This window comes from Cydia fagiglandana, chromosome Z (genome assembly GCF_963556715.1).
Source record: "Cydia fagiglandana chromosome Z, ilCydFagi1.1, whole genome shotgun sequence".
Taxonomy (NCBI): Eukaryota; Metazoa; Arthropoda; class Insecta; order Lepidoptera; family Tortricidae; genus Cydia; species Cydia fagiglandana.
The window spans coordinates 20,200,630-20,214,163 of NC_085959.1; the positions used below are offsets into that span (position 1 = coordinate 20,200,630).

The window sequence follows — 13,534 nt, forward strand, 5'->3', positions numbered from 1 at the left end:
TTACGTTTGTTAAGGGGTTGGGGAGCGTCGGAGGCCGGATGCTGCGGTGACGGCGCCGGCGTGCTGGCCTTGCTGCCCGACCCGCCTTCCGTCGCCGAAGACCCGCGGCGCGACGGCGATGGCTTCTTCTTGTCTGCCACATACACGTTTAATTAGCTTTTATAACAAACAACCGTCTGTTAAAACTAACGTCAGTAGGTAGTGCAAGTTTTTATGGTGACTAACTTTGAACAATTTTACGGTTTAGACTTAGTTGTTTTAAGTCACTCGCACGGTTCTGCAGTACGCGAGACACGGCCGTCGTGATCGCTGCTCGCGCTGTTGGTGCTTGAGAAAGGAGACCTCTAGGCTCCCCGAAACTTGTTGCGCAAGTGACTTAAAACAAGTGAGTCTAAACCGTAAAATTATTCAATGTTAGTATGTCTCACAATTAAATTCGATTGGTAGACTAACGGTTTTGCACAGTAGTTTCAAAACTTTTCTTTTACAGAGTGATAACAACCATAGAGAAATATAAGTGGTAACTCCATACATCAGTGTTCTTACCAAAACGCGAGTTATTTCGTAGTCGACATCTAGCGTCAAGTAGAGGAATTTATAGTACAACTAAGACGAATGAAAAGTCTAATGCTCAAAAATTTTCAGCTAGTTTGGTTTTTAATGGATTTGTTGGACTGTTTCCATTTTTATATTTAACTCCCCATTCCATAAATAACCATACTTTACCTAATTTCTTAATGGAAAGTTATATAAATGTAAGTTTAAATACTCGGATTAACCGCGACAGAAATGACACTGCCTTTCATCCTTGGTTAACAATCTACTATTATGTTATATTCTTCTTCTTCTTCTTCTTCTACATATATGCACGCATCGGCTTTGATAGTAGATCTTAAAGATAAATCTAAAGACTTACCTGTAGGCTGTGGAGTGTTTGTAGGAGTCTTCGATGAATTAGGAGTGTTCTTTCCCGAGACACCACCTGATTTTCGACCAGGCTAGAAAAAATAAGCGACAGCATTACTGTAGGTCACACCACAGGGGAAAAAAATAAATAACTTATGTAGGTATTGTAAACTGCATAAGGTTACTGGAATTTTCATTTGAATAATATCATTATCATCGCAATTAACACAACGCTATTAAAATTTAGATTTGGAAGAAATTAAACTTGTTTACCAACGACCAAAGCAAGGAGGTGTTGTAGACTATACGGTGAAAACCAATGTGCTCTAAAGAAAGAAGATTACCACGAAAAGCTTGCCTTAGCAAATCAAACCAAGTGCTTTTATATACATGTATATATATCCCGTGTCGAGTAACGTAACCCGACCCCGTGCAGGGCTGCACGGTCACCTACTATGCATTAAGAAACTGGGATAAGATATACAAATACTTATATATCCAATCTAACGGTATTAGAAAACTTACTTAAGAGTCCATATACGATTTGAAATCGGAAATCACTAATGTACCTATAAGTAATTTCCAAAACTGTTGTCCATTTTGTCGTTCGCAATGACCTAATGCTAATTTAATGTTGTGAGTTTTACTCAGAATCATGAGCTCCTACGAATTAACTTTCGTGCAGTCCGTTACGGTGACGTGACTTCATGTAAAATGAATTAGTAACAAAACAGAATAACAGACTTCAAACATCTATTTTCCATTAGAACCGAAAGTGCTCGTGATATTGAGTAAAAATATAATAAATCTTAGAGGACGCCAAAATCATTAAAATGCTCCAACTTTATGAGAAATGTCCTATTATTATAAATACATACGCACAGTTTGCCATTTTAAGTTAGTTTTGTCATTTGTATTAAGGCTGGTATTTCATTCAGGTTTAGAGACTAATAAACCCATTTCATTCCCTAGGGAGTTTTTTGTCATTTGGTTGTTTCATATATTTACCTAAGGTTGTTATTGTTTGGTATGATTATATGGTTTCATCACACTTGCTCATCCATCATAATATTTCACGCAGGTTAAGCGAGACTAACAAGGACCGTGCGCGTTTGAGAGTCGGCCACCTAAGTGGCCATACTCTGAATCGAATACTTGGCAATAAAAAGGGTAATATTTATAATAGTTATATGAAGAAACCAAAAAAATGAAAAAAATATATTTCTGGATGTTCCAATGATAGGACAATCAACATAAACTGAATAATGTGAAATTTTATAGCTTTTCGACCAATAGCGTTTCTTGTGCCTCGAGTACGTGAAAAACTAAACCTATGGAAAAATGCAGTAAATAAGATACGTGTGTGTTTAATTTTTTACTAGTTACACTACTGATCCGGCTTGCGCCACGGGGGACCTGAAGGACTTGTCACTTTCTATTTGATTTAAGACGTATTTCGATGAAAGTTAATTCATTCCATCGGCATTTACATTATCTTCTATGTAATTGATATAGTTGAGGTAGTACCTATACCTACTCGTAAAAGTTGAGCGAAATCGACACAACATCGTATACGGGCGTTTAAGTAACCATAATCGCCAGGATATCATGAACCCTATTCGCAGAAAAAAATAATTATAATTTTAATTGCTGAGTAACGGAACCAAGGTGGCTAAATAAATTTTGTTGAGATGTATGAATGATTATGAAGGCTATATATTATACACATACCCCCTTGGGCTTAGCAGCATGTGTAGGGGTCCCGCTCCCGCTAGCCATGGGCGAGGCGTCGCCCTCCTTCTCACAGCTGGAGTCACTGGACGGGCTGTCATGCGACACTGGCTTGTACGGAGGGATGGTCTTCACGTTTCCGCCCTTTTTCTGCACAGTCAACCATTTCGGTTCTAACTTAGCCCGAATGAAAATGTGGCCTAACTCGCGCGCGGAGATAAGTATGTATAGTAATCGGATCGTACCTCAACACCAGGTTTTACGCTACTTGCTACTAATACGGTACTACTAGTGGGAATAATGGAGTGCGTGTCCAAGCATCGTAAACAGGATAAATATGTAGTCGCTTAAAATTGATATGAAGAGCGTAGGTATTGGTTAGTTGAGTTTGGTTAGGCGGTCTAGTTTTTCGTTTATAATCTGGTTTCCCGTTGTATTAGTACAAACTTGTAGCTTTTGCGATGATGGTGACATCATAATTAGGAAACGAACTGTGCGGTGGCCGGTTATGTGATTTACACTATGTGTCTACATGTGAGTCTTCAATTTCTTTTAATATACATATTATTTCCATTTTACATTCAAGTAATGAAAACGTTGAATCAGAAATATTTTTTTTATTCAACTCCTTTCTTTTAGTTATTCATTTCGCCTTATTTGCGCAAACAGATCCTGGCAGTTCTGTTCTTTTTTTTGCTTTCATATGGAAGATGAGATTCAATACGAATATTTAGGAAAATAAGGCAATATGAATTGCCAGCATCATATATCAGCAAATAAAGGCCAAGTTCGGGAAAGTATAGCCAGCAGCAGAAATAGGTAATTATAATTTTGAATTTCATATGTGATGCTGCTGACTGTACATAGCAATAACACGGTTACTGAATACTTACCAGTTTACTGTAATGGTGTTGGCAGTAGCCACAATATTTGACGTTGTCCAGGTAGTTGCCGGCCTCCTCGCAGAGCAGACCCAGGCTCTGAGCGCAAGTCACGTGGAACTGCTGTTTGCACCCTACCAAATACACCTTGTTTTGAAATTTAGTGTCTTCAGCATTAAATAGATTACTATTTGTTCCCTTTCATTCTGAAGACAATTTTATACAGTCTGACTTTTTACATTAAGATGTAGAACTGTATAATTTAGGTCTTATTAACGTGTCAAATGACTGCCACAAGAGTAAAGTCTGCTTACCAGATTTGTTACACTGCATACACGCGCCAGCAGTAGCTCTATGAGTTTTTCCAGATTCTTGACAAATATAGCAATTCTGAAATTATAAAAATGGACAAGAGTACAGTACATAAAAACCAAGACTAGGCATGACATAGGTGCAAGGCACAACAAAGCCAGTCCAATTATAACTACCTTATTGTATCTCTCGGGCGGAATCAGTCTTAAAACAATTGGCTCCATAGACGTGACATTGCCGAATCGGACCTCGGGTATGTAAAGTGCACAGACAACATGAGCCCAGCCTCCAGTATCGGCTCGTTTGAGAGCACCAGATTTAGAAGGACACAGCTCGCATCGCTAAAATCACACAAAGGTATCATTACTGTTATCATATCACACTATTCTTATCACTTATTAATTACTAGCTGTTTGTTATTTACCACTTTCCCTTTGGTTTCTGGACTCTCGCATTTTCTACAGTACCATGGGCCAGTTGGCACTGTCACTATACCGTAGCAGGCTAGAAAATAAAACTTTTCACATGTATATTTTACAAAGGAACCTAACATACCTTTTATGTCAAACTATAGAGTATCGAGAAACAATGTATATTATTTAGTTTAAATGTTATATAAAAAAAGTGAGCCTTATTGTTAATTGCATATGCAATAATACGTATCATAATTACTTAAGAACTTAAAATTAAGTTTTTATATGCATATACACATTCATTGTAGCCACCACAGATCAATGAGGGTTTAGCTAGACTAACCCTGAACGACATTTTACACCGTGCCCAAATAATTCGAACACACTAAAAAAATTGTTACATAAATATGAAGTGTATATTTTCTCGAAACCGGCCGGCCGGTTAGCGCCTACTAGTCTGACAAAAAAGAGTAGAAATTAAAAAAGTGGCAATACTGTAGTGTCGTCCGTTTCAAATTAATCTAAGAAAACGGGACGACGCTACAGTATAGGGAATTTGTCTACTAGTCAAATCAGTTTCTTTTTCCGAACTGTCAAAACATTTTTCTCAAACATGCAATGAAATATTGATGTTATGTTCCTTATAATAGGCTGCGAAGTATGACGTTTCAGGTTCGGCTAGGACAAGAGGTATTTAATGGAATTTCATACAAATCTTGCAGGCCTAGGCCGGCAAAGTCCTCTTTTTTAATTTCCATTTCACAGATATTTGTGACACAGCATCGTGGCATTCAGCCATTAAAAAAAACTAGAGGCAGTATTTGCTTTATGGTTCGTAATGACACTCTGCCACTACGCCTATAAAAAAAAAAACAAAAAACAATGTTTGCTACAATTTGCAGTTTTATTTGTATAAAATCAACATGAACTTAATAAATAATACATTATTAACCAAATTCTGTAATTTTAAATTATAAATTTAACTACACAAATAAATACATTTAAAATATTTCATCTAAACGTTAGCGGTAAAAAGGTCTACTCAAACACGCGTAGTTATTTTTTTAAATTGTTATGGAGGCAAAGTTGAAAAATTTTCATTCTGTATTTCTGTTTTATTGGATTTATGGTGCGTTGTTGATTTTTTTACTTTAATATGAGTCCCGACAAAATAATGAAATTAATTTTAATTGTAATCGTAGGAGTTGGAATTGGCAGCGTAACCAGAATTGATTTTAAATAACTTGCTGCCTCTGCCGCCAAGTCAAAGACGAAGTATCTATATGGTTGCATATGGCAATTTTATTATTTTAGAATCTAAGAAAAATGGCTTACAGTTTATTAGAAACAGTTTTGTGGCATATGTTAAAGAAATGAAAGTAACTACAAAATCGTGAACACTGTGGAAATTATACTTATTTTCTCCATGCATAAAGCAACGATGTATGTGAAACATGATATCAACATAAAAGACTATGTAAACTTATGTGACGAAAACGACAGTCAGACGGATACAAGGCGAAAAAATCAAAGATACATGAAAATATACGGGTAGTAAAAATACACGACTCGTGTAAAACATACGCGTGATAAAGATATAGGTACGTGTTTAGTTATATTTTGGGTGTAGTTTACTTTTAGTTTTTTCTATAAATAAAACTTGGGTTTCGTGGATTTTTTATTTTATTTATTTCATTGCATGTTTGAGAAAAGCACTATACATACCTCAGCGGGAAATGGGGTTGCCCGCGCTCAGACCTATCCGGCCTCGCTTCGCTCGGCCGTCTATATGTCTTCGGCCGGCAACCCCTTTTGTCCCGGCCTCTGTAGTAATGTACTATTCCTACTATGGAATTTATATGAAACACTAGCATGTGACGTCACGATCAAATTGCCTACTCTTTAGTTATATAAGGGTTTTAAAATCTAAACTGTGTCTTAAAATAACTGCTGTCTACGTTTCTCTATTTATCTTCTGGTGCTTTTTATTTCATGCATTGAGTAAAATATTTTTTTTTTAATACACTTATTTGATTTTGAGGGTATTTACCCTTCTGGGTTGGAAGATCAGACGGCAGTCACTTTCGTAAAAATTAGTAACTATGTACCAGGTACGTCAAATCATGGAATTAGTTGTCGCGGACCCCAGGCTTCCATGAGCCGTGGGCAAAATGCCGAGAAAACGCGAGAAAGAAGAAGATCAAATACCCTATTGCCACTTTTTAATTTCTACTCTTTTATGTCAGACTATAATCTAATCTTAAAACTACTTAAGGGCTATCGAACCTTTTGGAATTAAGCACATCCTAATTTATTATACTTCAATTAGAAGGTACATGGTGACATTCTCATTAGAAGACCAAAAGAGACTTGTCGCTAGCGTTCAGCAATAAAATGGATAGGGCGTGAAAATCGAGAGAGCTTGTCCGCCCGAAAAAAGCACCGTTCAATCTGAAAATGAGCTCAGACGTAAAGGTTTCAAGAGACGAATCAATTTTTCCAAATCAATTTTTACAGTTAAGTACACAACACGACGCGAGCAGACCTCGGATGTCAAACTTACAAGAAAAGACAACTACACGGTATTTCCCAAGCGATAAAAAAAACTAGATCGATCAAACACTATACCTACTTTCATGGCACGCGGGGTGAATTCGTTTTTACAGACGAAAAACTCTTCTTATTAGTGCAGCTCACAAAATGATTGCTTGTGGGCAGCAATCACACAAGACATTCCGGATAGGAATCAGAAGAATGAGCCAAGATTCCAAAGTGCACCATCTAGTGGTGCTTTGGGGAGCAGTTTGTTAGCGGAGTAAACTTCCTTTGGCATTTATCGATACAGGAGTAATAAAACAGAAGCCTGGGAAAAAAATGTTGTTCCAAATATAAAATGTTGCCAACCAGACGGAGCTCCATCTCACGCGGCAAACTCAGTTCAAGCTTGATGTCAGGCGAAATTAACGGGTTTCTTGTCAAACAATGAATGGCCACCAAGTTTTCCAGATTTAATTTTACTTGATTTTTAGGGTTCCGTACCTTAAAAGGAAAAAACGGAACCCTTATAGGATCACTTGTGCGTCTGTCTGTCTGTCTGTATGTCTGTCTGTCCGTCTGTCACAGCCCATTTTTTGTACGGTTGTACATTCTTTCAAACCATAATAACTACAGAACCAAGGAATTTGATCATTTAAAATGTTTAAGATCTGTTTGTAGATTACCGTTACTTGAAACCTGTAAACCACACTTCATTAGGTTCAATATACTAACTCTGCCATGTCTATACATTTTTGAAACTGCGGTTTATGTCAAGAACAACATACATCAATTTTCAATGTTTAAAAGTGCTCGCAGATGCGACAAAATTTACATCCAATCCGTGAACTCTGCTTTGCTTGCTAAAAGTATTTTTGGGATGGCACCTAAAATATACAATAAGTTGCCAAGACATATTATTACAATAGATAATTTAATTGAATTTAAGAAATGCCTGTATGGATTTTTGGTACAAAAAGCATACTATTCGATAATGGAATATTTACTGGACACATTTTAATTTTAATTTAGTTTTAAGTACACTCTTATTTTGCTTGACATTTTACATATTATTTTCGCTTGACATTATATTATAATTAGTGCATGCTCCATCTCTTCTGATTTTATATTTGTATGCCAAATGGTAAAACATAGTGAAACATAAATTATTGTATAAGATCTTTATTTAACCTATGTTTACAAATAAATAAATTTTGATTTTGATTTTGATTTAAATCAGAAGTTAGGACGAAACGCCGATGGAGCCAGTGCGTGCCCCGCAAGTGACGGATTCGAAAAACGTTTGAAGCTGGTGATGAAGGTTGAAGGTGGAGACCTCATTAATATTGTGCATGAGAATATCATTTATATTTGTTTGTCATTTATTTTGATTTAATGGACACGGTGTATATAAAAAAAAGCGACGGATAAGCACATTGGTCGATTAATTGTTATGCCTAACTGTTAAAAGAGCTCTGTGCAAGAAGAGTTGGGTTGTAGGTCGATACTTTTTATTGATATTTTGCTAAACGAATGCAGGTAATCATTATAATTTCATTGATTTTCATTTATGGCGTTATTTCTGTACCTAATGTCACAAAAGGTAACAAGGGTCCGGTGTTTTTAGATTAAATTCATTTTTGGTATTTTACTTCTTTTAGTAAAAACCTACTTACATAGTAAAAACTTAGGTATGCTAAAAGGTTACGCATACAATATTCATAGTTAGTTCGCTGGTTTAAACTGGGTACATTTTAGATTAAAACACAATATCTGGGAAACCAAGCTTTGCTTGGATAACATATAAAAATATAAAAAGATCGACCCCCCCCCCCTGAAAACCCGCGTATAGCAAATTTCATCAAAATCGTTAGAGCCGTTTCCGAGATCCCCGAAATATACATATATAAATAAATAAAGATACATATATACAACAATTGTTTAAAGGTATAAGGTAAATATCAAAGACAGAGATACGATAGGATGACAATTATTGAGCTAAGTTATCTTTTGGTAAGTTGGTTCATAGTATGTACTTCATAGAGCTCGTCATTGAACCATACTCTAAGGGCCAGTTTCACCAACCACATTTGACAGACTGATCAACGTCAGCCGGCGCGCCCCGGCGCTTTACTACATAATGTATATACTTTCCATACATAAAAATTTTGCGAACTCTTTAACGATACGAACAGTTTGGTGCAACCGACCCTAAATATCGATATGACGCCGTGCCAAAGAGTCACAACACTTCAACATTCTCATTGTACTGCATATTTTGAAATTCTTTAAGTATTTAATTTCATTTGCTCCTGGTGATATAATACGCTATTTTATGTTTTGCTTCTAGGTCCTTGCATTATTTACTGCACCAAATTATGGTGCAGGAAGGAATTTTTAATCTATTTTGAATGTTTAGCCCACGACATCCTTACTGACATTGGCGACCTGTTGCTATTGCGATGCAATGAATTAGTCCAAGCGCTCATATCTCATACATAGCTTTGCTGGTCTGTGGTAGCTACATATGAAATAATAAGGGCTAACAATATAAATATAATGTTAGATATTTTAGTTAATCCAAATCTCATTGACAAAGTACCTAAAACAATCTCTATGAAGAAAAAAATTGTATGTCTGTCTGTCTGTATGGTATGTCTATCCCCATCACATAGTTTGTTTAGAAAAATCTAACAGTATTTAGCTTTAAGTTTGTTCATATTTATGGCATGCAACCAAGGAATGACTTTATTCCAGTGTAAGAAACTGTATATAGGTAATATACATATATATATGCTAATATTGAGTTAGTTTTCTGTACCTTGATGAACTGCAACTGTGCATCCGTTCCCGTCGCAGTAGACCAGCGGGTTGTCCGGCCAACCACGCTCGTCCGAGCACACACAGCATCCTCCTACCATCTCCTTCATATTGAACTCCGCATTATTATTTCAAAATCTGCAAGTTCAAAACTGATGGTAAACTGCACTTTATTATTTAACATACTCCACAAGTGTCTTAATAAGATAGGAAATGCATGTTGAGATGAGCTAAAAAATCACAAATGATTTGTTAATGACATACCTGCCATTTAAAATAAAAATTTTTTTCACCACACCAGCCCGGAATGTGCCCAGCCTTACTTTGCACTTCAAAAACTGATAGCAAAGTTGCATTTTATTCACATGTGAGGCAAAGTAATCAAATGCAAATTTTGAGTTGTTTTCTTATGTTTGCTGGTAGAATTAACTATTAAATGATGATTTTGGATGATAAATATTTAATTACATTCATTTGGATATGATTTTGTTTGATATTTTACGGGTCTCTATTGTTTCCCAAATAGTTTTAAGTCATAATGTATTGTTTGTCCGAATTTTCGTTAGTCATAATTGATTTTTCTCAGAAACGTGTAACTTTTCAGGATTGACATAAAACAAACCTAACCTAACCTAACGAATCTATAGAATAACCTTAGGAAAATCCTGAAAAGTTAACGGTTTCAGTTTTATGACTAACGATAATATGACAAACAATACATTATGACTTAAAACTTTATGGGAAACAAAGGGACCCCATATTTTACATTTAATATTTGCTTCGAGTTGGTGAGGTGAAAAATTTTGTGTTTCACTCGGGGGCCAATTTTGTTTAACTCTCGTGCTTTGAAACCCTCGCAACACTCAAGATTCCATATTTTGAATTCTGGAATCTTTTGCTTGCTCGGGTATCAATTTTAGCATGAGCGGTTAAACAACAACTTTGCCCCCTTGTAAAATAAATAACTATTTTTTTTCGGAGGAGGAACTTATGACTATATATCCTGAAGGAGTAAACAGGTCACAACTCTTTTAGTATGAATTAGCATTAAGCATCTTGCCAGTGGACATAAAAAATGATCATTCAAGCCTATTTTGCTTGCTGCAACATTGTAACTATTGTAAGCATATACAAATATTTTACTTTTTTTAAACTTTATGATTTGTATGAGTCTTATCTAAATGTACCCAAATCATTCACTACTATATTGTCTGTAGGAAAGTCATCCCTTTTTAAAACATTTGTGACCCAACAGGATATTTGTATAATTAAGTCAAACAATAAGATTTTTCAAGAATATCTGCACTTAGGTTATTTGATGATGAGACTCATTATATCTATCATTCAACATCCATGTATTGATTGATAATTCAATTATTTTATATACCTATTATTGTAATAATAAAGCCACTTTCGTATTCAATGATGGAACTTTTACATAATTATCATAAAAAATTGTATTGGTCCATAGTAAGATTCCACTTAAGGAGCATTCCACAGGCTGTCCCGTACAAACGCATTTTATTTCCTCTGTTGCGATTTTTTTCTCGGCATTTAAAGCAGGCGATTACTTTTCTGTGCATATTTTTGACCATTTGTCATAGAAAAGGAAACTCTTATACCTGCAAATCTTCAGAAACTTCGCGTTTGTACGGGACAACGGTAGACAATTTCATGGAATGCTCCTTTATGAGATGGCAATCACTTTCATCCCACCCAATCTTATTTACCCTTTCACCAACAAGAATGCACAATAATGCACATAAAACTTTGAGGATTATGCATGGCACCTGGAAACCATTATTCAGGACTTGGTGGTCAAAGGGTGAATAATTTATTTAGTAGACCTGTATTAGACATATGGTGTATTCAGGTAATACATTTCGAAAGGAGACTTGTTATAATGCAATTTTCACATGTGTATTGGAATTATTTGACATACCAAATTACCCAAATACACCCTACATGAAACTTATGGGGCGAAGTACATATATTAGTTAACACTTCCACTGCCAATGTTTAAACATACAAAGTTTAATTTGTTTCACAAATTTTCAACTATGAAATACATCAGCAGAATCATTGACAGTGAATGTGTTAATGCATTTTATATTTTCAAGACTAGGAACTTAGGAAGAGTAACATTGAACATGCAGATAGACATGGTTTTAAATATCAGGTTATAGAATCCAAATGCATTGTGTGAACAAGTCAGAGTCAAGGTGATTGATTACTTAATCTAATCAAATTCCCAAAATGACTAGACAATAGTCATAGTACGAATTATACACATAAAACATACCTACACACTTCACCATATTTGTGCAAATATCTAGATATGCGTTGGTCTGTTTATTCCTAAAGAAATAGATGCAATACTAATTTTTAAACAAATATTGTAAAGTAGGTAGGTATTACAAGATCAGAACCATGAATTATTCCGGATGACTTCTGTTTATGAATGAAAAAACAATGGCATGAGATACAGCAGTTGCCTCAAATTGCATTAAACTCGTCTGGATATCCTAGTTGGTTTGGTAGTGACCCTGTCTAGTAACAGTTTTTAAAACATATCTTGGCGATATAATGAGTACTTCAGCCGTAATGAGTACTTAAGTAAGACACAGTCTTACTATTTAGTATAATTCTAAGGAGATGATTGTCTTGATACAAACTACCAGCAAGGATAGAAATTAAAGTGTTTGAAACATTTGATGATAGGTATCTAAGCATTTATTAATAAGTATTATTATTAACCATACTTACCTAGTACTGAGAGCACAAGTTCTGCTAAATTGATGATTCTGTACTTTTTTTGTTTATTTATGCATGTTTTTTGGGGTTTTCATATTATACAAGGAGATGATATTCCTATAAAATTTACTTTTAGAGGAATTAGACAAGTTGAAGATGATTACAATATCCTGATATAATTTAATACCTAATAGGTTAGGAATAGGAAACCTTGTGTCGATAAATAAACGGTTGATTTGACATATTAGCATTATATGATATTCAAGTCACATTCCAAAGAGCTCTATAACCAACCAGAAAAATCACTACGTCGAGCTAATACAATTTGAAGTCAGATGGAGACCTATGTTATGAACACTAATGATATGATATACAGCTCCCATCTGATAGTTGCATATTTACCACAAGATTATTTATCCTTTCATGGTCGCAGAATATCAATATCCCGGTAATAACTCATTCATTCATCTTTACTTTTGTTTGATTATTGACAAGCGAATTCACCTCACCTGCTCCTAGCAATAATGATAAAATGAAGTCATAATGACACACAATCGAAACACATACAATAATGTTTTCTGGACGCTGAATAATAAGTGATTACATTTATTACTTTTAAGCAGTAATTAAGATTAGATTCTGTACACTCGCAGCCATTTAATACAAGCAAAGCGAAGTAGCATAGGTAAAAAAGTGCATTTTGTTTTGGATGCAAACCACAGATAACCATCAAATGTCGTGTTTAAGTAGATTCATAATCATCTTCCTCGCGTTGTCCCGGATTTTTGCTATGGTTCATGTGAGCCTGGGGTCCACTTAGCAAATAATCCCAAGAATTGGCATAGGCATTAGTTTCTACGTAAGCGACTGCCATCTGACTCTCTCATAGAAAGGAGAAAGTAGGCTTTATTGGGATTTGTCCGGTTTCTTCACGATGTTTTCCTAACATACAAACTAACACGGCAAGTTAAATAAATAAATTTATCCGAAGTCCAAGCATATCTCCTCATATTTTTCGTAACTATAGCCGGTCAAACAACTTTATCAGTAGAATGAGCCGTAAAATTCAAATTTTCTATTGGACGATAACCCGCCCGTACATTTCTTGAATTTGCCACTTTTTTCTACTGACGGAACGGCTTTACAGACTATTACTTCTGTGGTATTGCTTTTTTTGCGTGC

At 35.4% G+C, this 13,534-nt stretch overlaps 1 protein-coding gene across 1 annotated transcript in view; it reads right to left on the reverse strand.

Moving 5' to 3' along the window:
- Positions 1-13,096, reverse strand: part of LOC134678951 (protein AF-10) — a 42,781-nt gene extending 29,685 nt beyond the window's left edge. Inside the window, exons 1-9 of the mRNA XM_063537707.1 lie at positions 12,862-13,096; positions 9,600-9,736; positions 4,255-4,334; positions 4,007-4,171; positions 3,833-3,908; positions 3,531-3,652; positions 2,638-2,787; positions 917-998; positions 5-133 (exon numbers count right to left, since the gene is read on the reverse strand). Coding sequence (XP_063393777.1) covers positions 5-133; positions 917-998; positions 2,638-2,787; positions 3,531-3,652; positions 3,833-3,908; positions 4,007-4,171; positions 4,255-4,334; positions 9,600-9,708 — 913 coding nt within the window. The 5' untranslated portion in view covers positions 9,709-9,736; positions 12,862-13,096. The remainder of the gene's footprint in view (positions 1-4; positions 134-916; positions 999-2,637; positions 2,788-3,530; positions 3,653-3,832; positions 3,909-4,006; positions 4,172-4,254; positions 4,335-9,599; positions 9,737-12,861) is intronic.
- Between the last annotated feature and the right edge of the window lie 438 nt (positions 13,097-13,534).